The 27,595-nt window shown below is 46.5% G+C and overlaps 1 protein-coding gene across 2 annotated transcripts in view; it reads left to right on the plus strand.

Annotated features, from left to right (window-relative positions):
- LOC129086328 (sodium/glucose cotransporter 1-like) overlaps nucleotides 1-24,498 on the plus strand; it is a 50,074-nt gene extending 25,576 nt beyond the window's left edge. For both annotated transcript variants that reach the window (XM_054592792.1, XM_054592791.1), the window contains 7 exons: nucleotides 4,379-4,514; nucleotides 6,998-7,105; nucleotides 8,444-8,594; nucleotides 16,400-16,568; nucleotides 18,976-19,191; nucleotides 21,511-21,610; nucleotides 24,224-24,498. In XM_054592792.1, the coding sequence (XP_054448767.1) occupies nucleotides 4,379-4,514; nucleotides 6,998-7,105; nucleotides 8,444-8,594; nucleotides 16,400-16,568; nucleotides 18,976-19,191; nucleotides 21,511-21,610; nucleotides 24,224-24,498 (1,155 nt within the window). The remainder of the gene's footprint in view (nucleotides 1-4,378; nucleotides 4,515-6,997; nucleotides 7,106-8,443; nucleotides 8,595-16,399; nucleotides 16,569-18,975; nucleotides 19,192-21,510; nucleotides 21,611-24,223) is intronic.
- The last annotated feature ends 3,097 nt before the right edge of the window (nucleotides 24,499-27,595 follow it).

Below are 27,595 nucleotides of genomic sequence, written 5' to 3' on the forward strand. Positions count from 1 at the left end.
ATGGTGGTTACGTGGTATGCTCTGTCATGTGCTACCATGTACTTCTGTGTGTTGTATCACAATTTAAAACATTTAAACATTTTGTGGAAGGAAAAAAACCACTACATATAGCTAACCTAAGTTTGAAAATGAAGAACAAAGGGGGAGAGCTTGCCTGACCAGATATTTGAAAATCTTCAAAGTAGCTCTAATAAAAAGATTGAAATTTCCAAGAATAGACACATAGCCTAATGGAACAGAATAAAGAACTCAGAGACAGACTCGTGCACTTACAGGAATTTAATATATATTCAAGGAGGCTCTGCTAGTCAGTAGGGCAGATACATAGTCTTTGATGCTGTTAGGAAAGCCAGCCTCCTATTGGGAGTAACAAAACTTCATCCCTACCTAACACACAAGGTGTGCCTCAGATGGATTAAAGACTTAAATGTGAAATGTGGAACTTTACAATTAAGGGAAGGTAATGTTAGAGAATATTTTTGAGACAGAGAGGTGAGTATAAATCATATCAATTTGATCACATTAGAATAAAGTCTTTTTTGACAAAGAATACTATGGACAAAGTTGACCAATGGCAGATTAGAGAAGCTTATTAGAAACATTGGCAATGAACAAGAGAATAATGGAAAATCCACAAGGAAAAGGAGCCCCAGTAGAATTGTGGGCAAAAGGTAATGACAGGCAATTTATAGAAAGGGAAATTCAAACAAATGAAATGCTAACAAGCATAACATCCAATGATAATGGGGAAGTGCTCTTCAAAACACAATGAGATTGACAAAAATTAGAAAGCTTGATGATGCCAAGTGTTGGAGAAGATACGGATGTTTAGGAGCCCCCATGCATTTCTGGTGGAGTACAGGCTGGTTCAGTCTGTTTCGAAGGGTAATCTGGCAGTATTTAATAAAATTAAGTATTTTGTACTCTATGCCCTAGCAATGATGTTCCTCAGAATCTACCTAAAAAGTCCTCGTGCAAGTTGATAAGGTCACTATATATGAGACATTGAGCACAGTGTTTGTTGATTGTGCCGGTTGTCGGAAGTGGATAGATGAAGAGGGGCAGGGTAGCACTGTGGAATACGACGCAGCAGTTAGAAGCAGTGGACTAGATGGACATGTAGCAACACTGGTGGATCTTCAAAATGTGCTGAGTGGAGGGACAAGAAAGAAGATGAGATCTAGAGCACAATACATGGGTATTCTCTGCGATGTAGCTACACTTATCTAATTTGTATTCTTCCCCTTCTACTTACTGTGTGTTTTAATTATGCCACTTGAAGATAAGAAAAATATTTCTATAGTTTTCTCTCCAATTTCTTCTTTAACCATAACTTTAAAAGTTGCCCCTGGACTTCTTCTTGCAACAGGTCAACTAGATTTCCCGAACTATCTCCCAGTACAAAACTCCTAGAATGCCCAGCAAAATACAACAAACATCCTTCTGTAGTCACAGAGCAGCTGATGAGAAAGGAAGAAAACCCCGAAGGCCCAAAACAGAGAGAGAATTGAACTCACGAGAGCTTCACTAGCCCGGACAGTGCCCTGGCCGTGCTGGAGCTCAAAGACTTACACGCCCAGGTGAGAACAGGAGAAAGGCCTCCAGCTGATGAGTGGCAAAGAGTTCGCCCTCCACGGGGAACTTGGTTGCTTGAAAGGCTGTGACCTCACTGAAAAAGTAGACTAGGAAAACATCTGCCTATCAACAAGGAGGAACAGTGGCAAAAAAAAAAAAAAAAAAGGACATGCCTCAACCTGGGCTCCAGAAAGAGGAAAGAAGTCTCCTCTAAGAATTCATAATGGTAGGCTCGCCTTCCTTGTATGTTTGGGTTTTTAATTTACCTTATATGGTCAGAGAGACCCCATGGGAAGAAATGGACATGAACTCATCCAAAATTTGTTACACGCTGACCCAGGAGGAGTAACAGCAAATTCTGTCTGGAGAAATGCCCTCTAACCAAGGTTTTACAGATTTCCATAAATAAATGCCTGCTCAACATGAGCCCCCAACCCAAAATTAGAAAACGTGAAAGAATCAAACCACCTTGAGCAAGAAACAGCACAGTTAGAGCCCTAAACATCAGAAAATGAGATAACCAAATACAAACTAAGTGTTAAATAAAAGTAGAACTGAAAACACAAATCTGTCAAAAAAAATTTGAAAACTTAAACTCCTAGAAATAAAATATGTACATATTGAAATGTAAAACTTTGTAACTGTTCAAATAGCGGATTAAACACAGTTGAAGGGGGGAAAAAAGAATCTGGAAGAGAAAACTGAAGAAATTGCCCAGAAAGCACAAAAACACAGAATGTGAAAGAGAAATGGAGTGACGTGGGAGACAGGATGGGAACCGAAAGATATTTCGTTGGCGTTCCAACACAGAAGAAATGAGAAGCAATACTTAAAGGAAAGTGTTGAGAATTTTCGTTGTTGAAATAGCGAGAACCGTCAAAATCAGGAATCACAGGGAATCTCAAGCAGAAATAATTCAAACATTCACACACAGTTACATCATAATGAAAATTCAGAACATGAAAGACAAGAAGAAGATGATGAAAGCCTTCTGGGAGTAAAGATTACCTGTGCTTAGGAAAGAAGATACTTATACTAACAACAGACTTCTCAGTAGCAACAGTGTAGCCCATAGATGAGGAGTAAAATTTTCAAAGTTCTAAGGAAATGTCAAAACTAAGAGCAGCATAAAGATGTTACTGTCCCTAAAGAAAGACGGAAGGATGTGCATAAAGAAAAAGAGAGTACTGGAGAGCAAGGAGGCATGGTTAGCAGAGATACTGACAGGCACGCGAGCAAAACTATGCATGGGCTTTTTTGATTTGAGCAAAACAGCATTGGTTGGTTATTACATAATAATTATGAATATAGGAGGTAACACAGGACAAAAATAAAATATTGGAACACAGTATGGGATTAAATCTAGCTATAGATTTTCAACTGTTCAGAAGAGGGTGCAGGATGTTGATTTGCTTTAGACCTGAAGTTTTATCCATGTTAAAAATTTGAGGGTAATTATTAAAAGCATAGAAGTAGAATATATAACTTCCTAACTAGTAAAGAAAATGACGTAAGAGGAAATTTTAATTTTTAAAATAGGCAAAGTGGCAGTAGGAAAATTGTTCATCTTTGTCCCACACCATTTTTAAACAGTAGTCCTTTTACCATATAACAATACATAGAGTGCTTAAGACATTTCTCCCTGGGGTGACTTCATGCCCCTGTGATCACCCCTTCCTCAGAAGGCATTTATGCCCCTGCCCTGCTTCTTCAGCTCCTCCCCAAGCGACCATGTCTTCTGTGCACAGCGCTAAGCATAGACCAGGAAGTGCAGCCTGACTGCCCCCCGCCACCTGCTCTGCAGAGACCCACAGTTACCCAGAGGCAGCAGTGGGAGGCCAGGAGACCCCCCTGAGAAGCAGTAGCTATTGCATGAGGCAGGACCACTTTGGGGTTCTTCCTCCTATTACTAAAATAATACATTTGGAAAATAAAGAAGAAAATGAAAATCCTGCCTGTTAATTCTGCCACCCCGGAATGAACCATGGTTATCACGTTGGTTTATTCCTGTGGACTTTGTCCTATGTATAGAGTCATAGCATATATGCTATTGTTGCATCCTGTGCCTTTTAGTTACCATCACACTGTGAGCATTTTTTTCACATTATTTAAATGTTCTTCAAGAGTATAACTTTAGTGCATACATAATACTGAATTGTTTTTGATGCACTGGACCGCATCTTTGTGTTTCCTTAAGTGCTTCTCCACCTGCCAGCTGTGCTGTTCTATTCGGCCTGGGCGCACACTGCCCCTTCCAGCAGGGGCACCAGGAAATGGGTCGTGAAACATCTTTTGAAGGAGATTTTTGCATTTTACAGGTCTATGCTACCTCATTTAAATTGAGATGAATGAAGTTGGTCCCAGTCCTGAATACTCATTTGTTGCCAGGGGCCCACCTTCGCTTTGACTGATGTCACAGGGCTCTCTCCCTTCGACCCAGCAGAGGTGGTCTGTGGTCTCTAGAAGGGAGTCCCATCCTTGCAGGCGGACAGAGCGGAAGCACTGTGCCACCGTGATTGGTGTACAGTGCCGGCGATGAGGCCAAGGTCATGCACGCCATCCCTGCCCCTCGTGCAGCTCTGCACTGAGCAGAGCATGCTTCCTGATCGCACGCACCTCTTCTGACCCTCAATGCCTGGAGGTGGTTGGGAAATTGGGGTGAGCGGCTTGGCAGAAACCCACCAGAGGGCACTTTTGGCTGCCATAGCAGGTCACAGTTATTCTCCCTGTGCCGAGGCAGCATGGGCTTTCTCTGCTCTGATAAAGCAGTCACCTCCCTCACCCATCTGTGTTTCGTTGGCAGATTTTTGTCCAGCGGTGCCTGGCAGGGAAGAACATGTCTCACGTGAAGGGCAGCTGTGCCCTTTGCGGATACCTGAAGCTGCTGCCCATGTTCAGTATTGTGATGCCCGGAATGATCAGCCGCATCCTGTACACAGGTACATCCTTGATTCTGACATGTTCGCCCCAGTTAACTCCTGTCTTAGAGATCTAGGTAGCATTTGGGGTCAGCAGGTCTCCTACAGTGAACTGGTGCCACGGTGCCCAGATTGCTGCCTTGGAAGGTAGTGGGTTTGAAGTAGGGATGCAGCTGAGCAGAAGCCTGGCAGAGACCATGGAGGCAGGTGGCAAGAGAAGCTCCAGAGAGCGGAGTTCAGGCAGCGAAGAGCCAACCCACACTCCCTGCAGCCAGACCCCACCTTTGCCATGGCAGGAAGCGTGAGCTCCTCCCCTTGCATCTCAGGCAGCGTCCTGGCGGGCCTGTGTGCCAGGGGCTGTGCTGGGGGTCCGACAGATGTTGTCCCTGCTCTGACAGCCCCAGAGGAGGGCTTGTGGAGCCTCACTGCGCAGATGAGACATGCAGGAGGGGGAGCTCCACATAACCCCCAAAGTCGGTCTGACTCAAGGATCCACATTCTTTCCATTAAATGCTATGGAAAACACCCCTTTTGCCCTGAAAGAACTATCATCGTTCTGTGGTGCTGTCTCATCCCCCAGCTTTACTAGCTGCACTGTCCCCCAGGGTCCCAGGTTTGTTTGTTCATTCAGCCGTTACAGAGCATGTGCTCTGCCAGGTGCAGCCCCTGGGACAAAGCCAGCGACATCCGTGCGCATCCTCTGCTGCAGGGCTGTGACCAGGCCAGACAGAGTGTGAACTCTTCTTCCTGCTCAGCCACCTGTGCAGTAGACATCTCTAACCCTAATCCATCTTCCCTCTGCCCCATGACATGCCTCTTGTTTTTTAAATCCTAATTCCTTTCCAGTTCTAACAGGAAGAAAGGCGTGTTCTATTTCAACATTCCTACATTTGGCCTTTGGCTGTCAGGCAGCGCTCCTTGGGGTCTCATAAGGGGTACCTCTCCATCAAATAGAAAATAGGCCCCTGTGCTCCCCAGGACCCAAGAGTCGCCTGGGCTTCCTGGCCCTGCCTCCCCGCCCCGACTCCATACTGTGGACCGCCCTGCTCACAGAAGAACAAGGCTGGGCAGAAGTGCATATATTTTGGACTCTAAAAGCTGCTCAGGGAGGGAGGAGAAGAGGGTGAGGCTTAGCTCTTGCCGCTGCCGGAGTGGGCCCGGGGAGCCAAGCCAGCCTTCTGACCAAGAGGCGAGTACAGTTGACGGGTCACTCTGGGCAGCGCCCCTGGGGCGGGAAAGGGCCCGGAATCACTTGTCCCGAATCCGCAGGAGGTGCCGCGTTCACAGATCCATTCATACATGCCAAGTGTATAAAGCCAGAAAACCATTTATCATGAAAGCTTGGCACTTGCCCACGTTCCTGGAAGAAGATGTTTTCCCAGTAACCTGAGTGCCTCTGGCCCTGGGTGCCGGGCCTCTCCTCTGGCTGGAGCTGGGGGCCAAACGCTGCCAAGCGGCGACTCTCTAAGTCTGGTTTTCTGTGTAGGCCTCTGTATTGCTTGGGATTTTGTTTGTTTGTTTGAAGAGAGACGCATGTTTGGCCTCTCTTTCTTCTGAGCTGGGGTCATCCTCGGGGCATCTGGCGGTAAGATTGTCACTAGCACCCCAGGCCTCTATTCCACCAGCTCAGCAACCCCCATAGAAAGAGGGGTTCCCTTCCCAGCAGTTCCTGCGGAAATCCCAGGTGGGTCCTAGTGAACTCACTTGAGTGATCGGGACCAGTCATTGTGACCAAGGAGAAGGAATTTCCAGAATGGCCAGGCCTGGCTCCTGGGCCCCTCGCAAACTAGGCCAAGTCAGACTGCGGCTGTTACCCAAAGCAGAGAGGGAAGAGGGTAGGCAGGTGGAAAAGGACGTTCACTGTAGCCACCCCCTTGAGTTTTTACATCCTTTCTCCAGATGTTTGGTAACCACTTCTTAAGCTGCATAGCTGTCCCCAATAAAACAGCTTGCTTTACCCATAAACCTAGGCAATATCTTGCCGCCTTCTAGTCTATGTTGATTTGTTGGGTTTTTTTTTTTCTCATATGGTAACTTATATCCTTTATTTAAGCTCTTGAAGGGTATATCACATTCACTCCCTTTACTTCCCTTTATCCAAAATTTCTTCCCAAATACTCTAAAATAACACCCCTATCAGGGCTTAGGGAGTAAGGTTATGAGTTGTTCACACATTAGTAATCCATTTAGATAATAATCTGTTTGCTTTCCCAACAAGTAATGGGGATCATTAAAAGAGTTGTCGAGGCCACAGGACTTGCTTTGGGTTAAGCAGTGAATTGGTAGAAGCATCAATTCACTCGGCTCCTCAGCGCCCAACTCCTAGCTCTTGCCTCAACCCCAAGCTCCTCAAGTGTGTGTGGGATCATGAATTGGAGCAGTCACCAGTAGACAGGAATCTGTCAAATTAGGAATCTACAGTTCCTGTTTGCATCCCTTTCCCTGAGCTCAGACTTTAGAGCTCCAAGGCCAACATGTTGGTGCAACTGCACCTCTCTTTGCAGACAAGGTGGCATGTGTCACACCTTCCGAATGTGAAAAGTACTGCGGCGACGGAACGACCTGCAGCCCCATCGCCTACTCAGTGCTGATAGTAGGGCTGCTGCCCAAAGGTAAGAAATGGACCTGCCGCCAAAGGCCGTAGAAACCCCGGATCTCTGTCCCCGTTAGAGCCTGGGCCTTTTGGCTGTGAGAGCTTGCCTGCCAGGCCGCCCATCCTTCTGGGATGTAGCGTAGGAGAGTCCGTTGCATAAAGGAAATCTTTCACAGCCTGAGGAAGGGAGCTGGACTTCCTCCCTCCTCATTCCTCATGCGCTCACACTGAGAGGCACAACCTGTGCTTGAAATTTTCATTGGCTTAGCTCACACCTTTGCTCCACAGATGGGCTCCACACTGTGCTAGACATGCAGAGAGAAGAGGAGTCTAGTCCTGCTCTCAGAGCTCACAGCTACTGGGATGGGCAAGGAGACAGGCAGTTCACCAACAGAGAGATGGCTCTCACTGCGAGATGTCAGTGAGCCTCTGCGTGCTTCTCACCTGCGCCCCGAAATCCCATGGAAATGTCCAGTGTAGTACATTGTTTTTTAAATTCCACATTAGCTCTGGAGGTCAATAGGCTGGAAAAGTTGAGACTTTTCCATAAAATACAATACAGATGGAATCTGAGTGAGGGAAACGCTAATCATCCCACAGTTTAGGAAGCAAGTTGTCCAGGTTTCCATCTGAGCCCATCTTCAAGGGATGTGGGTGAGAGTGGCCTGTAGGGCGCCTGAAGGAAGGTCAATCCAAGGACACTAGTATTTGCCTGGCCCAAGTGCCCCAAGTAACCCAGGAGAGATCACAGGGGCCTTGCTGCAGTGGACCTTCAGTTCAGGCCCTTGTCACCCTCAGGCTTTCCCGACAGGGCCATGCCCCTGCCGCATGTAATAATACTAGATTGCTATGTTTATAGCTAAAACTTGCTGAGTGCTTGCTGCATATTGGGGATTCTGTTAACCCATCTACTTAATTTGTCTTAGCCTTAACAGCGACCTGTGGTAAGCACTGTATGCCCAGTTTACAGATGAGGACACTGAGGCCCAAGGAACAGCAACACTTGGCTACAGCCTGAACTTTATCTGAGCCTCTGGCTCTTCATCTGTAAAGGGTGGGGGGCAGGAGGGCCAATCAGGCAGATTAATGCCTTAGGAAATATTCTGCCACAAAGTAACACTCAGGAGATATTAGCTCCCATTATTATATAAAGGCATAGCAAGAAACTAGTAAGTCTGGTCACAAAGCAAGGACAAATGTAATGCTTTAATCTGTCGTAGATGGAATTTCACTCCAAATAAAATTGCATATTTTGTAGGAGAAAATTTAGTACATAGAAAAGTTTCTTAGGAGGCCTAAAGCATCTCCTGATGTGGACGAAGAGCCAGAAGTCCAGGAAATGTCCCTTCTCTTGCAGGTGCACGAGGCTTGATGCTGTCCACACTGTGGGCCTCTCTCATGTCCTCCCTGACTTCTGTTTTCAACAGTGCCAGTGCCCTCTTCACACTGGACATCTATACCCAGATACGGCCTACGGCCACTGAAAAGGAGCTCATGGTAACAGGAAGGTGAAGGATTCCTCTAATCACATTAGTTACTGCTATCAAAGAAACGATGACCACAATGTTATTATATGAAAAACTTAAGCTATAATACTGTATACGGAATCATCCTTTTTATATACAGTATGGCTTTAATTTTTGCTGCTATTTTGCAATGAAGATATATTGCTTTTATAATCACATAGAAAATTATTTTCATTTGGGAGAAGATTTAAGTAATTGCAGCAATGAAAATGAGCATCGTTTACTATACCCCAAAAGTAGTCATTGTAAGGAAATTTACATACAGAATCTCATTATCTCTTTTAGTCCTCATGACAGCCTTTAAAGGTAAGTCTTGCTGTTCTTACTCTCTTTGGAAACATTGGGGGAAAGTGGCTGAGAGAAGGGAATTGATCTACCTGAGGTCACACAGTAAGTAGGAGAATTTGTCCATCTTGAGGCCATGACATCAACCATGATGCCACACAGCGTGACACTAGACCTGGATGGGAGACACAGACATATGTGGAGCATGGTCCCTGTCTGTATTCCATAGAGTTTCACGGTGGCTGCCCTTGGACCACGCCCCGCCTGCACACACTAATGTGACCTCCATTTGTCTATGTGCTTCCTTTATCTTACATCAAGGAGTATGTTGCTCATCCATTTTATCTCTTTAAACCCTGCTTTTGTGGTTTAAAAGCACTTTTCTGCGAACTTTTAAGAAACAGATACTGCTTTTACTTAAATTGTTACAGACATAGGAAAAAGGAAGACAAGTTCTTTTTATGACATTCAAGATATTGATGCCAAAACCCAACAAACAAAGCAGTAGGAAAAAAAATAAAACTGAAGACTAATCTCACGTTTAAATACCAACGCCAAAGTTATAAATAAAATAATAGACCCAAATTCAACAATATATTAAAAGAATGTTAAAATAATATCGCATTACCAACTGTGATTTTTTCCCCAGAAATATAATAATGGTTTAATATTGGGAAATGTAGTAATATAGCCCAACATATCAATAAGTCAAAAGAGAAAAATCATGTTTCTATTCATAAATAATGAAAAGGTTTTTGGTAAAGTGGGTGTCTTTCAGCATGATAAAGCACACTGTATCATCTAAAAGCCTACATTATATAAATGAAAAAACTAGAAAGGAACAAGGCAAGAATGTCCCCCCTTACAATTATATTCATGCTAATATATATGGTTAAAACTATTTCCTAAAAGTAGACCCACAGATGAGGTTACAGGTTAGGCAAGGACTTTAAAATAACCATGATTAATATATATAAGAAGAGGAAAAGATATACAAAAATTAATGAAAAATTTGAGAATTTCACCAGTGAATTAGAGTTTATGAAAGGATTGCAAAGATATTTAAAATTGAAAAACAACTATCTGAAGTTAAGAACTCAGTGGATAGGTTTACAAATGGTTGGGCGTAGCAGAAGACACAATTAGTGGGTTGGAAATGGAACAACTGTCAATACCCAAACTGAAATACAGAGATAAAAGGAAAAGACGCACATGGAACACAACTGGACTCACAGAGAGAGAGGAGCAATTGGGTAGAAGAAATTTTGAAATGGTAATGTTCAAGAATTTTCCAGAACTGATGGACCACTATTCAGAGATTTGAGAAGTTCAACAAGTTGCAAGCAGGGTAAATACAAAAGAAAACATTCCTTGACAACATTATAGTAAAACTGCTGAAAATTGAAGAGAAAGAGAAAATCTTTAAGTAGCCAGAGGAAAATAAATTATATTACCTTCAAAAAAACAACAAAGAGGCAACAAAATTTTCAACAGCAACTATAAAAGCCCCAAGACAACAAAATGACATCTTCAAGCAACAGTAAAAAAAAAAATATGCCAACCTAAAATTCATTGCCCATCAAAAATAGTCTCCAAAATAAAGGTGAAATAAATGTATTTTCAGATAAATGCAAGTTGAGAGAACTTACTACATTAGACTTTCAAGATAAGAAATACCAAAGCAAGTTTTTCAGACTGAAGGAAAACAACCCAGACAGAAGAACTGAACTTCAGAAAAAAAAAATAAAGGACATCAGAAAGGGTAAACATGTGGGAAATGTAAAATGAGTATTGTCTGTTAAGACACCACATAAGAAAAAAATTCCAATGGGATGTATAACATGGAAGCAAAATATATGATAATAATAGAGAAAATGAGAAGAGACTAAATGGAACTTATTAGCTGGAATTCTAGAATTATTTGGGATATAGTGAAAATAATACCTTGTACTTTGATATGTCCAGGATGCAGGTAATCTGCTAGACCATGATATATCCAGTGTGTATGTAATCTCTATACTAAGCAATAAAAGTTCAAGAATGTTTTACTAACAAGTTAATAGAAGGAAAATATGGGATAACTAATAAAATATTTTATTATCACAGAAGAACTTGAAAAAGGGATAAAAAGAACTTAAAAGATGGGTTAAATAGAAAACAAATAATAGAATGGCACATATAAACCCAAATATATCAGTAACTTCATGAAATGTAGGTGGACTAAATACCAGAGTTATAAGGTTAAGTTTATCAGACTATTTTTTTAAACCAGCTATATACTGCTTAGAAGCGACACCATTTTTACAGTTTTATTGAAATATAGTTGACATATAATATTGTATAAGTTTAAGGTGTACAATATAATGATTTTATATATGTATATATTGTGAAATAATTATATGAGTGTAGTTAATAATCATCACCTCATATTATTAAAATTTTTTCTTGAGATAAGAACTTTTAAGATCTACCCTTTTAGCAATTTATGAATATATAACATAATACTGTTAATACTGTTAACACTAGTCAACATGCTGTACATTATATTCCTAGAACTTACTTATCTTAAAACTGAAGGCTTGTACCTTTTGACCACCTTCATATATTTCCCTTACCCCACCCCCAACTCTGGCCTCTGGCAACTACAAATCTGCTCTGTTTCTTTTTTAGATTCCACATATAAGTGAAATCATATGGTATTTGTCTTTCTCTGTGTGACTTATTTCACTTAGCATAATGCTCTCTAGGTCCATCCATGCTGTCACAAATGGCGTGATTTCCTTCTTTCTATGACTGAATAATATATCATGTGTGTAGTACTTCATTTTCTTTTTCCATTCATCTGTTGATGGGCACTTAGGTTATTTCCATGTCTTGGCTATTGTCAGTAATGCTGCAGTGAACATGGGGATGCAGATATCCCTTCAAGATAGTGATTGTTAGGCCCTGGCCAGGTAGCTCAGTTGGTTAGAGCATCGTCCCAATATGCCAAGGTTGTGGGTTCGATCCCCAGTGAGGGCACTTACAGGAGACAATTAATGAATGCATAAATAAATGGAACAACAAATCGATGTTTCTCTCTCCCCCCTACCATCCCTCCCTCTCTCTAAAATCAATCAATAATTTTTTTTAAAAGATAGTGATTGTTTCCTTCAGATATATACCCAGGAGTGGAATTGCTGGATCACGTGGTAATTCTGGTTTCACTTTTTTGATTAGTGGTATTGAGCCTTTTTTCCTGTACCAATTGGCCATCTGAATATCTTCTTTGGAAAAATGTCTATCAGGTCCTTTCTCATTTTAATTGGGTGATTTGGGTTTTTGCTATTTAATTGTATGAGTTCCTTATAATTTTGGACATTAACGCCTTTTCAGATGTGTTCTTATTTGCAAATATTTTCTCTTTCCATAGGTTGCCTTTTCATTTTGTTGATTGTTTCTATTTCTGTACAAAACTTTTTATTCGATGTAATCTGGATTACGTTTGTTTCTTATTGCTTTTGTTCCTTGTGCTCTTGGTGTTATATTTAAAAAAAAATTTTTTTTTGCCAAGACCAGTGTGAAGAAATTTTTCTAAGTATTTTCTTCTGACGGTTTTACAGCTTTGTGTCTTATATTTAAGTATTTAATCTATTTTCAATTAATTTTTGTGAATGTTGTAAGATGGAGGTCCAATTTCATTCCTCTGCATGTAAATATTCTATTTTTCCAGCACCATTTATTGAAGAGACATTCTTTTCTCCAGTAAGTATTCTTGACTCCCTTTTCAAATATTAGTTGATCGTACATGAGTGGGTTTATTTCTATGCTTTCAGTTCTGTTCCATTGGTCTATGTGTCTGGTTTTGTTCCAGTACCACACTGTTTTGATTACTATAACTTTGTAATATAATTTAAAATTAGGAAGTGTGATGCTTCCAGCTTTGTTCTTTCTCATAATTTCTTTGGTTTTTCAGGGACTTTTGTGATTCCAGACAAATTTTAGGATTGTTTTTTCTATTTCTGTAAAAAATGCCTTTGATAAGGATTTCCTTGAATCTGTAGATAGCTTTAGACAGGATGGACATTTTAATAATATTAATTCATCTAATCCATAAACAGGATATCTTTCTATTTATTTGTATCTTCAATTTCTTTTATCAGTGTCTTACAGTATAGTCACCTTTCACCTCATTGGTTAAATTTATTTCTAAGTTTGTTTGTTTTTTATGCTGCTATAAATGGGATTATTTTCTTCAGGTAAGTCATTGTTAGTGTATGTTGACTTTGAATCTGCAACTTCATTAAAGAGAGATACCATCTTTAAAGACATCTCTTGTAGAGCACATAGAGCTGAATCTTGACATCTGCATTTTATTTTGTGATGGTTTGAAATAGTTTTTAATTTCTTTTGATTGCTCTAGGCATTACAATAAGCATTTTAGCCTATAACAGTCTACTTAGAGTTAACAGTGTACCATTCTATGTAAAATGTAAATACATTGCAACAGTATATGGCATTTATCTTTCACTTCCATCTTTCGCTATTATTGTCATATATTTTATATCTACATACATAATATACCCCACAATACAGTTATAGTGGTATATTAATTGCCTTATAAAGAAAATAAAATAAAATAAATACACACGTAGTATTTTATATAACTCATATATTTTATGTTTTTTGTCTGTTTTTATCAGAAAAAGTTTTCATTCCACCTTTATTTTTAATGGTATTTTTTGGTGGGTATAGAATTCTGAGTTGACAGTATTTTCACCACTTTAAAAATGCTCTTCCATTCTCTTCTGTCCGTTTGTTTCTGATGAGAAGTCAGCCATAGTTCACAATACTGCTCTCTGTACTTAATGTATCTTTTTTCCTATGGCTTTCAAGATTTTCTCTTCCTTTTTGGTTTTTAGCAGTTTTGTTATGATGTGCTTAAGAGTGTGTATGCAGCAAGTGTGTGTGTTTATCCTGATAGGTTTTGCTAAGCTTCTGAATCTGTAATTAATGGTTTTCATCAAATTGGGAATATTTTTGGCCATTTTTTCTTTGTGTATTTTTCTGCTCCACCTCTCCTCTTTGGGAGGGACTCTACATGTATTAGCCCTTTTGATAATATCCCACAGGTCACTGAAGCTCTATTTATTATTTTATTTTCTCTATGTTCTTCAGTTTAGATTTCTGTCAGTCTGCCTTTAGGTTCATTTGACCTCTCTTCTATGACTTCCAATCTGATAAGACCAGTGACCGAAATTTATTTTTCTTTTTTTAATTAAAGATTTTATTTATTCATTTTAGAGAGACCGGAAGGGAGGGAGAAAGAGAGGGAGAGAAACATTGATGTAAGAGAGAAAAATCAATTCATTGCCTTTCACATGCCCCCAGCCGGGGACCTGGCGCACAACCCAGGCCTGTGCTCTGACTGGGAACCAAACTGGTGACCTTTCAGTCCACAGGCTGACTTGACACTCAATCCACTGAGCCACACCAGCCAGGGCAAAATTTTCATTTCATATATGGAACTGGAATTTTAATTCTGGAATTCTACTTAGTTTCTTTTTAAAGTTTTTATAGTTAGAATTTTTCATAGGATCTTTCTTCATCACCCTTTCCTTTAAGTTCCATCATATAGATTTAATAGCTGTTTTGAAGTCCTCATCTGCTCATTTTAATACCTGAGCCATCTTGGGGTCAGTCTATTGATTGATTTCTTTCTTGACTGTGAGTCACATTTTCTTATTTCTTCACATGCCCTATACATTTTATTGGCTATCGAACATTGTGGATAATATATTGTAAAGATTCCATCATGTTCCTCTGAAGAGTGTTGGTTTTTGTTGGAGCATGCGTAAATTACCAGCTGATAACCAACTTGCCCAGCCTGGTTTTACACTGTGTTAGGGGGGATCTGTTTCAGCTTTGCTCTAGTCTTGTGACAGACTCTTAGTTCTGTGATACAATGTTTAAAGGACAGTCCTTTAGGGGTTTCAGTGAAAATCCTGAGGTGGTTAGGAAGCCATTCTAACCTAATGGAATTCAAATCCAATTTCTGTCTCCCCGCTGTAGGCAGGAGCTGAAATCTTTCTCTTCTTTTTCTGCCTTTTAGCAGTTGCTTATTGGTGGACTGTTTGGAGATTTTCTTCCACGTGCACAGTTCAGGGGTCAGCCAAGGGTTTGAGGGGGGTTTGTGCACAAATTTGGACCTCCTCCCTCTAGGCTCCCAACTTTCTGGAATTTTCCCCAAACAGTGTCAACAGGTCTGCATCCCCACGCCCTGTCTTCTGACTCCAGTCCACTCAGAGTGAGGCTCTCTGTCTAACTTCTAGCCACACACCGCCCCCTACAGGCCCGGGAGGGCTCAGGGGAGGGGCTGGGTAAAGGCAGACGCCCAGCGTGGTTCCATTCTTTAAAGAATGGATCCCTCCCCATCCCCCGTTCTGCCTACTTTTGGCTACTCTTCAGTGTTTTGTTTGTTTTTTATATTTGACCCTGAATTTATCATTGTCGCATGTGGGAGAGTGAGTCCCAAGCCAGCTAGCCCATCGTTAGTGGAACTGGAACTCACTTCTTTGACTCTCTTTTGATTATCAAGGTATTTGTCCTTTCTAACATCATTTGCTTTCTAACTCTCTCTCTCAACATTACAATGTCTAAGCTTTATTGACACCGAAATAATAAGGTTTATTCATTTTTGGGGTAACATTTGATCTAATGTAATTTTATGTATAATCACATATTTTAAAATCTTTCACCTAGAAAAGATAATGAACATTTGGAACCTCTACTCAGTTCCTTAAAATTTTCAGCAAAATTTAAATAAATACTTTTTGAAACTTGTTGAAATTGTTAAAATCATGTGCCATACAAATCTGTCTGAAGTGTGTGTGTGTGTGTGTGTGTGTGTGTGTGTGTGTGGCGCTCAGGGAGTGTTTCCTTTTATTTATTTGTTTATTAACTTATTTATTATTGTTATTCTGTTACAGCCGTCCCCTGGCTCCCCTCTGCCGCCTCTGCCCAGCCCTCCCCACCCCCACGGTCAGCCCCCGCCCCGCTGTCCCTGCCCTTCAGTCACTCTTACATGCTTTTTGACTAATCCCTTTCCCTTCTTTCCACCATCGTGCCCTGCGCCTTCCCCTCTGGCAGCGGGGAGCCTGTCTGAAACGTTTGAAAGTGTATTACCCCTCAAGAAATTAAACTCTTCTGTGCATTATATATTTTAAGCAGGACTGCCCCACACCCACCTTACATATATGGTAAAAATATACCCACGATTCAGCGACAGGCAAACCGACACTGTTTTTTTTTTTTGTTCAGAAGTAGAAAGGTTTTTGTCAGCAGCTGTATGGCCCCGTCAGTGTTTGGGGGTCTGCCGGTTTCCTCTGCCCCACACTTATGAGTGGGCACCTGGATTTAACCTAAGGAATAATTGAGTTAATAGTTTATGGTTTGTAGCTATTTTATTGGCAGGGGGGGGAAAATCCCATCAAACTGCCCTTGACTGTTGGTTTAATTTACAGGTTTTTTGTTATAATCTTACTTGCTCTCACCACCATCTGGGTCCACGTTGTTCAAATGGGGCACAGCGAACAGCTGTTTGACTACATGCAGGCAGTTATGAGTTACCTGGTGCCGCCCACTGCTGCCATCTTCCTGCTCGCCATATTTTGCAAGAGAGTCACTGAGCAGGTAGGTGGGGGTGGCGTGGCCACCGCAGGGCACAGCGTAAGGGCTTGCTTCCCGTCATTGCTGTCTGGCCACGTTGCCCTAGGAGGGCCTCGAGCGCTTCAGGCGCTCACACCACTGTATCAGCCGCTTTCTGAGAGATGATTTCTTCCTGGGAAGATCTGGGCCGTGCTCCCACTTATGCTTGTGGGGTAGAGGCAAGCTCCGATTTGTTTTCCTCCCTTTGCAATGTAACCACTTTCAACCGTGCCATAGACGAAGCAAAGCATGTGTGTGACCCTCCCTGACACACATCTGGCTATAGGAAAATATTCAAATATTCTTCTGTTGCCTCTCGCCTTGGATGTGTCCTGCCTAGAGGTTCCACACTCACAGGGGGATGTACGGCCGTGGGCTCCTTCCACCTTTCCTGCAGTGAGGAACGTCTCTCCCAGCCACCTTTTAAATAAAGGTCCCAGTGATAGGTCAGTCGTGCTTTCACGAGACTTCGAACACACGATTGCCAGAATATTTTTATTTATGATTTGAGTCATATTTTAACTTGTTTCCCCTAACAGCACTGAGCTGCTGGGATCGATCTGCACATGTTCTTGAGCACAGGGCCTGAAGCGCTCCGTGATCTGGCCCCTCCCTCCCTCTCAGCCCTTGCGCTCCCCAGCACAGCCCCTGGCCCCGGCCCTCCTGCTGATTTGCAGTGCTGATAGCCTGACTCTCCAGCCTTCGGTGGCCTCCCTTTATTTGCGTGGACTGTTTGCTTTGCTGGAAATATCTCCCTCCTTCTCCCCCTGGCTGATGCTTCCTCCCAGGCTCATCTCAAGTGTTCAGCTCTCTAGACCACCCTGCTCGTGCTCCCTGCTCCACCCACCTCCCTGGGATTCAGTTTAGCCCCGACACGTGTGGGTGATGCGTGGCTGGGCTCCAGGGATGCCAGAGCCTCCTCTCTGCTGTCCTGGAGAGAGCACGGGCAAGAGGGGCAGGCAGTGCCAATCTGCCTCCCACCTGTGACACCAGCCTTAAGGTGTTGGGGCCTAGCACCAAGGACACCTGGGGATCTGGGCAGTGGCTCTCCCCCTACCACTGATCCACGGTTATAAGTATGTCGTGGGTACCGCCCTCCTCCTAGAGAACTTCTCCAGGCCCACTCCCACCCTGTTCCAGGTGGCATGCTCATCTGGCTTCTGCTGCCCTTCCTTTTCTAGGCCTGTCCTTTCTACACAGCTCCTTCAGTAAATGGTTCCTGTGGATCATCCACCTGGCGTTCGGTTTGAGCTCTTTCTCCAAGATGTTGGCCCACATACTGTAGCCCGTGTCTCCTCCGACATGCATCCCCCACTGGGTCAAGATGAAGTCCTCGCTCTTCAGGAGCGTGCTTACAGCCTAGTTGCAGGAGACAGATGATACCCAGTGAGCAGGCAGAGGCTTCTGATAGTGATGTCGTGCTGATTAAAGATGAAAAAGGACCAAGGAGGTGGCAGGGCGGGCACTGGGGTGGGGGCGGGGGGTGGAGGACAGTAGCCAAGGTGGTGGCAGACTTCTAAGAAAATGCCCTTGAATTTGAACTCTGAAGGATGAGTTAGAAGTATTAAGGTCTATGAAGGGACCCAAGCAGGGAGAAGAACAAGTGCAAAGTCCTGAGCCAAGAGCAAAGTGGGCAGTTTGGACATGGAGGAGACGGTCACACACAGTGGCCAAAGTGGAATGACCAAGGGGAGAGTGGCAGCGCCAGGCCGGGGGCCATTAAAGGGGAGAATTACAGCTTGATTGTGCTGGGGAGCCGAGAGAAGCTACTGGAGAGTTTAAGCAGAGGCATGGCCTTCTCCAATCCAGGCCTTGAAGAGACCGCCCTGGCTTCTGTGGGGACATTGGGAAAGCAGCAGGCCGAGGAGGGGACCCACTTGTGCGAGCAGAGGTGGCGGCCTGCGACTGCGGTGCCGGCCGCAGGGAAGATGGGAGCGGCTGCATTGCACAGACTCTTTAGACGTGGAGCCTGCGGATCTGCTGCTGGGTTGGTGGGAGGGCAGGACAGAAAGAGCAGCAGCAGCAGAGATGCCTGGGCTTGTCACCTGAGCAGCCGAGGAGATGGAGGAGCCCCTGGCAGCACCAAGGAGGACTGGGGTCTTTTTGGATACATTACATTCGAGATACCTGTTTACGATCCAACCTAAAAGTGTTTCCAGTGTTTCTGAAGTTCTCTGGTTAATGTAAGAGAGAATGCAAGCACCTCAGGTCTCTGTTCAGCCTAGGAAGGTCCCTCCACACTGGAGCTCACACGCTTCTGCACAGTATTTGAAGCCCTTACTGTGACAAGGGGAACTTTAGAACTCAACTAGTCAGGGAGGGGAGGCTGAAGGTGGTTTGTCTCGTCACCCACCTTCCTCTCAGGTGACTGTTGGGGCTCCTTCTTCGGCAGGGTGCCTTCTGGGGGCTGATTGGAGGACTCCTGATTGGCTTCATTCGAATGGTCTCCGAGTTTGTCCACGGACCCCACACCTGCTCAGCAAAGAACAAGTGCCCTCCGATCATCTGTGGCGTGCACTACCTCTATTTCACCATATTCCTCTTTGTAGTCAGCCTCTTCATCATCCTGGGGATCTCCTTGTTCACAGACCCAATCCCGGATAAACACGTAAGTGCTGCTGTTGGGATGTTCCCGGGCCAGCCGACAGGCCCAGGTCCCAATGGACAGTACCCTGGCTCTGGGCCTTGGGCAAAAGTGGCTGAATTCCTGCATCTGTTTTGAAAGTAGGAGGGTTGGGGCTAGGGTTGGAGGCGGATCAGACCTAGGCAAATAACACAGAGAGGGCGCCGCCTTGAAAACAAAGCTAAATTAAAAAGCTTTTCAACAATCCTCTGCCAACCAGGTATTTACTTATAATGAGAAGTTTGGCTTTTAAAATACACATTTTCCTTGGAAGTGTTAAGTTCCCTAACCTCAGCATGAATTAATGTAATCAGGTCAATCCCAGCTGCCACCACCCAGAGGGAATTAAGCCAACAGGAAGAGGGAGGGGACAGTTACTCTACAGCCACGGTGACCAGCTCAGGGGCCTCTCCTGGTGACCAGCTTAGGGGCCTCTCCCAACAAGGCTGTTTCATACTTCCCAGGAGGCAGGCGTCAGTCACCCCAGGTGGAAACCTGGGCACTTAGCAGTTCGGTCCTTTGTCCAACGTCCCAAAACTAGGAAATGACTCATCTGTGCCCCAACCTGGCTCCACCACACTTCTGCGGAGCGGCCGGCAGGCTCCAAGGGATGGCCCTGGCCGAGCCAGAAAGCAGCAGGGAGGTCCTGGGTGTCCAAAGCTTCTAGAGGAGCTCCGGAGGGAGAAGCATCTGGAATACTCCCGTGCCCCTCCTGCACCTTTGCCTGGGGTGTAGGTAAAAGTCATGACTTTGGCAGGCAGTTTGGGGGCCCCCAGCCTGCCGCTGGGCATTCCCTCTGGCCACACTTGCTGCTAAGTAGTTCCCCTGTGATTCCTTCCCTGCCTGCACACAGAGCCCAGTTGGAAGAGGGATGGAGCCAATGGGGAGGACAGCCAGGATCGCTGGGGTGCAGACCCACCACACACCACCCCTGCCTCAGCGACAGTGGGGGACTTCCCTGCTCTGGCACCTTGGGAAGTTGGGGGTGATGGACTTAATTTCCTGTTGCTCAAGGTCTTAATCGTTTAAATTGTGTTCTTTTCTACCCTCCTCTTACTCTCAGCATTTTGGTTTCGGCTGCTCTTCAGGCAACCAAGTCCTTGTTGAGTGTTTCCCACCTGCCTAGCAGTGGGCCAGGCGCTCTGGAGAACACGGGTTGCCGCCGGCGGGGGTCGGAGCGTGAGGGGGAAACTGGTGTTTATGGCTCAGTGTCGGTGTCCAGGCACTGGGCCAGGCCCTCTGCTCACCACTACCAAGGAGGTGGGACGGCAGGTGGGCCCAGGCTGTCCCAGCGCGCCCCGACCTCACCCCAGAGGGCTGATGGTGTAGTTGGGAAGGCAAATAAGTACATACGGCATCATCAGGAAGCAGTTAGAGGCTAAATCCAGTGTCTGTCATTGACACAACAGCAGTTTAGTTACAAGGCTTGAATCCAAAGGGAGGGCCTCAGGCAGGGCGTGGGGTGTGCTGGCTGGGGCGGGGGCCCAGGCCAACTCATTCACATCCCTGAGGGGGCACTGAGATTAATATATACCAGGCCGGTTTAATAATAGATTAAAATCTATTCCGGGATAGGCTTGGTGGAAACCTTCGTTTAGTAGCGCTTCGGCTGACCCCAGCCCTTGGTGGGGGATGGGGTGGGGGGTAGCAAAAGCAACAATTGGCTGGATTTTGTTACTTCCCAAAGTTTCCGTATATGTTTTCAGGAGAAGAACAAAGTCAGAGACCAAGAGGGAAGGAATGTTCCCCTTCTGCACCTGCAAATGCCCTGTGGAGCTTGAGCAACTGAGCTCAGCCAAGCGGCCAGGTTAACCAGCTAAACTGGGCAAGGCCCCCCTTGGGCCGAGTTAGCACCCACCCCTGACAGCCAGGGGAGACCGCAGCTCCCAGGTCTGCCCTGTCCCTTCCGTCCAGCGAGAGGGCCGCCTCCACCAGGAGTAGACCAGGGGTGACAGGTGGCTCCTCTCACCCTGAAGGGCGCAGGTTCCTGGACCCTCAGAACTGGAAGGAGCCCTGAGTGAGTTGCCTCCCAGGCCTTACTGTGCAGCTGAAGGAGACCGAGACCTGGCAGGCTGGGTCACCCTTTGCCGAGGCAACACAGCCACACGGTAGCAGAGCCAAAACCGAACCCAGGGTTCCCAAGTGCCATGCCTCCCACCCCACATTCCTTCCGTCTCTTGTTGGAGTCTAAGGACTGGATCCCTTTTCAGTCCATCAACACCCCAGTGCCCACCTGCCAGCCATGCCACCATAAGGCCTGTGTGACAGGGACGTGAGTGGACACATGCCCCCTCTCTCCCCCAGCTCCACCGGCTCTGTTGGAGTTTACGAAATAGCGAAGAGGAAAGGGTAGACCTGGATGCAGAAATACCAGGGAGGAGACACGCAGCACGAGCACAACCAGGTGAGAAGGGGGAGCCAAAGCCCTGGGAGGGTCTCGTTCTGTGGGGTGGGCGTGACCTGTGCTGCGCCCCAGCAGCCCCTGGCCACCATCTCTGCTTCCGGGAGCGCTGTTCCAGGCAGAGGCCCTGTCTTCCGTTTCTCCTGAGATGCCTCCAGGGCTTTGCGGGGCTGCTCAGGCTAAGGTGCCTCTCGGGCGTCCGTGGGGAGCAATCTGGGCTGGAGAGACATGCGTGGGAGATGTCAGCAGAAGCTCTGGGCCACCCCCGGGGTGCAGGGGCGGGGTGGGGGAGGTAAGGAGGGGACCAGCATGAAGCAAGGGGACGGTCCAGGCCATGAGGAGGAGCCAGCCAAGGGGCAGAAGAGCAGAAGTGTTCAGGGGCCTAGAAGCATTGCAGGGGGCAGGTGATCAGTCCACTGGGGCAAATGCTGATGGGCGAAGAAAGCTGCCTGAGAACTGCTGGATTTAGCCACGCAGATCGTGTGCCTGGGTGAGGGCGGGGGAGTGGCGAGGCTCACACAAGGATTCAAAAGGAGAGCGTTTCTTGGAGGAGGGGGCAGGAGATGGTCTGTAAGCGGGGAAGCAGCTCCACCTAAGAAGGCACTGAGGGAAATAGGTCCAGGGACAACTAGATTTCAGTCCAAGGAAGAAGGGAGAATGTTCCAGGCAGAGGCTTGGGCCCACAGGCCTGGCGGCCCAGAGGAAGAGTTTCAGCAGATCTGGTCCAAAAGGAGTCTTCAGGGCCACAGAGAGGGTGACCTGGGCAGCTTGAGGCCCTGACACAAACAGGGATAAAGGCCTAATGAGATTAGTCCTGGGTCTGGAGCAGTGGCTTTGGGGGAGGGAGGGGGAAAGGGGGGAAGAGGCTGCCTGAGGAGAAGGCAGTTTTAGGGCCCCCTCTCCACGCTTGCCAGGGAAGTTCAGAGCCCAGAGAGGCCCGGGCTCCCTCCTGTCACTTGCAGAGGAGGCCTGGGGTTGGAGGGGCTCCTGCCGGCCCAGTGTGGGGTAGGGGAGTGGCCTCTCGGAGCGAGGCGCCCTTCTGCACCTGGAGGATACAGGGCTCCCTGGGAGTGTCTCTTCTCTAGTGGGGGGAACTGGCTCACTGGGTGCCCGCATTGGGCCGGGTGCTTGTTCTTGCCACACCTCTCAGCTCCTCTTCGCCCCCAGTCCACTGTCACAGGTGTCTGATGATGACAGCGGCTAACGTTCGTCAACCATTTGAAAAGTGCCAGGCACTGTCAAAATTCTCCTGTGTGAGAAGTGCAATTGTTCTCACTTCAGAGATGGGGAAACTGAGGCACTGAACAGTTAAATGACTTGCTCCAGGGTCCTTGGATAACTAGGCAATGGTGGAGCAGGGATGTGAACACAGGCAGTCTGATTGCAAAGTGTGTGCTCTTGGCCGCTGGCCGACCCCGGCCACCGTCACGCTGCTCTTAGGCTGTCGTCAAATGATCGGCTGCCTTTCCCATAAGCCATCTCCCTGGACCTGGCAGCCGCACGCTGGCGTTCTAACATCTGAGGGAGCAAGGCCGGAGTGTGCTGCTCAGGGCTTCTCCGCACCAACAGCAGACACCGGTGTCCCTGGCTTCAGGGCTCTCTGGCTGAGGCCACCTTCCCCTTGGAACAGAGCCTCCTCCATCCCTGGCTGATGGATCCCGTCATTCCCAGTGCCTCCTGAGCCTCAGGACGCAGCCGGCGTGGAGGCTGCTTGAAGGGATAAGACGCAGAGCACGTTACAGCACACACTGCTGGGCATCTGCTCCGACTGAAATGTTCTTGTCTGGTCTTCCAGGAGGAAACCATCCCCAGGCAGCGCGGGGCGCAGGGAGGGTGGGAGAGGTGCCGGCGCTGGCCGTGGTGCTGACCGCGCCCGAACCGGCCCTGAGGAGCAGCCGGCGCGCTGTACTGATGGGAGTGAAGTTTAAGCCCCAGAGTTTGGTGTTTACACAAATGTGGCCTAGAGAAACGAGTGGAAACTTTTCTATAATTCCCAGACTTCCCTCCTTTGCCCCCTTGAAAACACTAGTGATTCCCCCTCAAGGGCCTGGAGAGCCTTCTTTGGGGCCTGGCTGCAAGACACGCCTGCCTGGAGAGGAGGTTCCCTGACACATCGCCAAGGAGGGCAGGGACTCAAGAAGTCAGCAGATTTCTTCCATCCTCGGGGGAGTAGTGACTGGGGAGGGGGATTCAGAGGAGCAGCCACTTGCCGCAGACCTGCAGCGCTGTGCTCAGCTCTGTGCCCGCGACGGAGGAGGGGGCCATGCCGGAGCCAACCTGGGAGGGCCTGCTCCTGCGATGGCAGAGGACCCGCAACACCTCTGCCACCCAGTTCAGGGGACCTGGGCCCAGCCGAAGTCTGTGCCAGTGGAAGGCAAGCATGGCCCCAGGCAGCCCCACGCTACCCCCACGGGCTCCCCTCGTCCCCTGTCCCACTTTCCCAGGTCTCTGAGGATGGCGGTAGGCGTTCCATTGCAGGGGCTGAGGACTGGTCTTAATATTAGAGTGAGGTCGTCGGTCTTCCTGCTGGACTCACCACTAAGATGTGACTCCCTCGTCTTTTCTCCTGTGTCCTGGTTTGCACCTCCTGACCTTTGCCCATTCCTTCTGTTCCAGATTTTTTCATGGGGCCCCAGAGGTGCCTGTGGGATGCCTTGGACGTGTTCTGTGGCCTGGAGCCGAAGCCAGGCTCCCGACTGGCTCCAGAGAAGGCAACCACAGAGAAGGTGAAGAAGCATGGTGCCCCATCTGAAGAGACCGAGCGCAGTGACACGCGGGAAGGGACAAAGCGCCATGACACATCGGAGTCGCCATTCTGGAGAAAAGCTGTCAATGTCAGTGGGTTCCTCTTGATATTGATCACAGTCCTGTGCCACATCATCTTCCACTGAAACAGCTGGGGCCCGGGGGCGTCTAGGAAGTGTAGGCAACCTGCCGCCTCTTCCAGACTCGCTCACCATTGCAGGGAGGTAGTGTTTCCTGCCGGGAGACCCACAGATATGGGACCAAGGATTACACTAATGGAAAACGCTCCCTCATTGTGTCTCACCCAGTGCCACCAGCTGCAGGGCTTGTGTGCTGAGGGGACAGAGTGAAGTCCATTCTCGATTGCAGAGACTATGCAAATGAGAACATCTGTTCCTTTACGAAATGAGTCATTTTCTCCAAATGACTCTACTGCATAAACACTGACTTTCACTTTAAATTTAATTTTGGCTTTTTATCTCTAGATGTATTGGGGATTTTTACTTGTGTTTACTTTACTATCACCATTTCCTTCCTATACCCAGCCTTCACTTGCCTTGTTCCCTTTTCCTTTTTAAATGTAGGCCCCTGATGGCACAGACGCCATGTAGTGTAAGCACCACGCCCGTGCTGGGCTTCCTGCCCGTAGGTGCTGTGCCCACTGGTGACCACACAGACCAGATGGAGCCAAATCTGCCTGTGGATGGAAACAGGCTCCTGCTGGACCAGTGGAGGGGCTGAGGTGGTCTCTGCTTAGTGAACAGGCCCCCTTTGCTCAGCACTGTCTGGCTGCTGCCGTGCCATCCTTGGCCAGGGCTTCCCAGTGCCTCCCAGTCTGCAAGCTGTTGGGATGTTATTGCAGGTTGGATCCAAGGGTTAGATTCCCCTTAGCTGTCAAATATAGACTACTCCTGGGCCGTGCTTCCACAGGGGTCCCCCTCCTAATTCCTTTCAGACCAAAATAAATCATTTGTGTCTTGAGAAAAAAGTCTTGAGTGCCTTGAAGTGATTTGAGAAGACCCAGCGGCATCCCAAAAATCGTACTCTGAAGGCGCATTAACATGACCAGCTCCTCGCCCCTGATTTAATCCTTCAGCTGACATTTTTGAGTGCCTATTATGTGCCAGATGCTGCAAGGAAACAGCTGTGAACAGAGCACATGGCCTAAGGGGGAAACAGAATGAAACACTAGCGGAGCTTAGGATCCCGAAGCATGTGAGGCCTGCAGGTCAGGCCTCTCCCCCTCCAAATGACCACCAGCATTTAGAGTGGCCTGCTGTTTTCCTGCCTGCGGTAAGAACACTATCCCATGCAGGCCACAGAATCGCCCCTGTGGAAGGACTAGAATGAACCACATTTCACAGGGCAGGAGACCGAGGCTCAGCAAGGGGTCCCAATAAGTATGGAGCATGCCTGAGGCCTGAAGCAGCCCTGTCTGACACCGAGCCAGCGCTGGCCCTCCACGCACAGTGTACGTTGCAGGAGAGCCCAGCATGGAGTCCCCTCCCCCAGCCTCAGGGGGTCAAGGAAAGCCTCTGGTAGCTGAAGGAGGAGGTCAGTTAGCTGAATGACAGAAGGGACAGCCTGCAGGAAGACGCAAGGCAAGCATTGAAGGCATGTTTGGGGACGCTGAGACATAGCCTGCGCAGAGGAAAACAGTGAGGTGAGAGGACAAGGTGGGCCGGAGCCTGACCGCAGGCCTTGTGCACTTTGGGATCCTAAGTCCCTGGGAGCTTTGGCGGGACAGTTACAAGGTCAGAATTGCTGGCCTCCTGCAGAAAGACGAAAAGGAGATCCGAACACCCAGCAGGAGACTGTTAGAGAATCAAGCAAGTTAGTGGCAGAGAACTAAAAAGAAGGGAATGGTATCAAGAGAAGCCATCTGTTAGAAGTAACAAGACTTTAGTGACTAGACTTCTGGAGCGAGGAGCCAGGGTGACACCCTGGCTTGAGCACATGGGCAAGGGGTACACCAATTCCAAAGACTAGCCACGCTGGAAAAAGAGCAAGTGTTGGGGGGAAAGGTTGAGCTCTGTTTGGGACATGATGAGTTTGAGTTCCATGAAGATTCTATTGTAACTGACATCTTGACAATATCAAGTTTTCTGACTCATGAGCATGGGATGTCTTTCCATTTATTTAGCTCCTCTTTAATTTCTTTCAACAATATTTTGTTTTCAGCACTCAAGTTTTGTACTTTTGTTAAATTTATTCCTAGGTATTTTATGATTTTTTAAGCTATTGTAAATGGAATTGTTTTCTTAACTGCGTTTTTGGATTTCTGATACTGGTGTATAAAAAATAATTTTTGTGTATTGATCTTGTGTCCTGTAACTTTGCTGAGTTCTTTTATACTCACTTATTAGTTTTAATAGTTTTAAAGTTTATTTCTTGGGATTTTTCACATACAAAATCATGTTGTCTGCAAATGGAGATAGTTCACATCTATATTTTGAATTTGGATGCCTTTTATTTCATTTTCTTGCCTACTTGCCCTGGCTGGTACCTCCAGGACAATGTCAAATGGAAATAATGAGAAATAGACATCCTTGTCTTGTCCCTGACCTTAGGAGGAAAGCATCCATTCTTTTACCAGTGAGTACAATGTTAGCTATGAGGTTTTGCAGATGTTACCATGTTGGGGAAGTTTCCCTCTATTTCTAGTTTTCTGAAAGGGTGTGTGTGTGTGTGTGTGTGTGTATGTGTGTGTGTCTGTGTGTGTGTGTTGGATTTTGTCAAAGGCTTTTTTCTGCATCTATTAGGATGATCATGTGGTTTCTGTCCTTTATTCTATTTGTTATATTGATTCATTTCATAGGCTAAACCACCTTGCATTCCTGGGATAAATCCCAGTTGGTCATGGTGTATAATGCTTTTTTTTTTTTTTAACTTTGGATTTGGTTTGCTAACATTTGATTGAGTGTGTCTATATTCATAAAGGGTATTGATCCGTAGTTTTCCTAGGTCTTTGTCTGCTTTGGATATCAGGGTAATATCAGCCTCACAGGATGAGTTGGGAAGTGTTTTGAGGGGAATAGTTTGTAAAAGATTGGTATTAATTCTTGCCTGGAGACACTAACGGATAGATGATAAGTTGGGTAGAAGGGTCCAGAACTCATGAGAGAGGCTGGGGCTGGAGACCTGGATTAGGAGGAAAGAAGGCAGCAGGCAGGCCCAGCTAAGAAGGGAGCCCAGCAGAGGAGGCCCATGTCCGGCAGATGAGACTGTGCAGGCGAGTGGGAG

The sequence above is a fragment of the Pteronotus mesoamericanus genome, unplaced genomic scaffold, assembly GCF_021234165.1.
Source record: "Pteronotus mesoamericanus isolate MK-2021 breed Mesoamerican mustached bat unplaced genomic scaffold, CSHL_Meso_final scaffold_371, whole genome shotgun sequence".
NCBI lineage: Eukaryota > Metazoa > Chordata > Mammalia > Chiroptera > Mormoopidae > Pteronotus > Pteronotus mesoamericanus.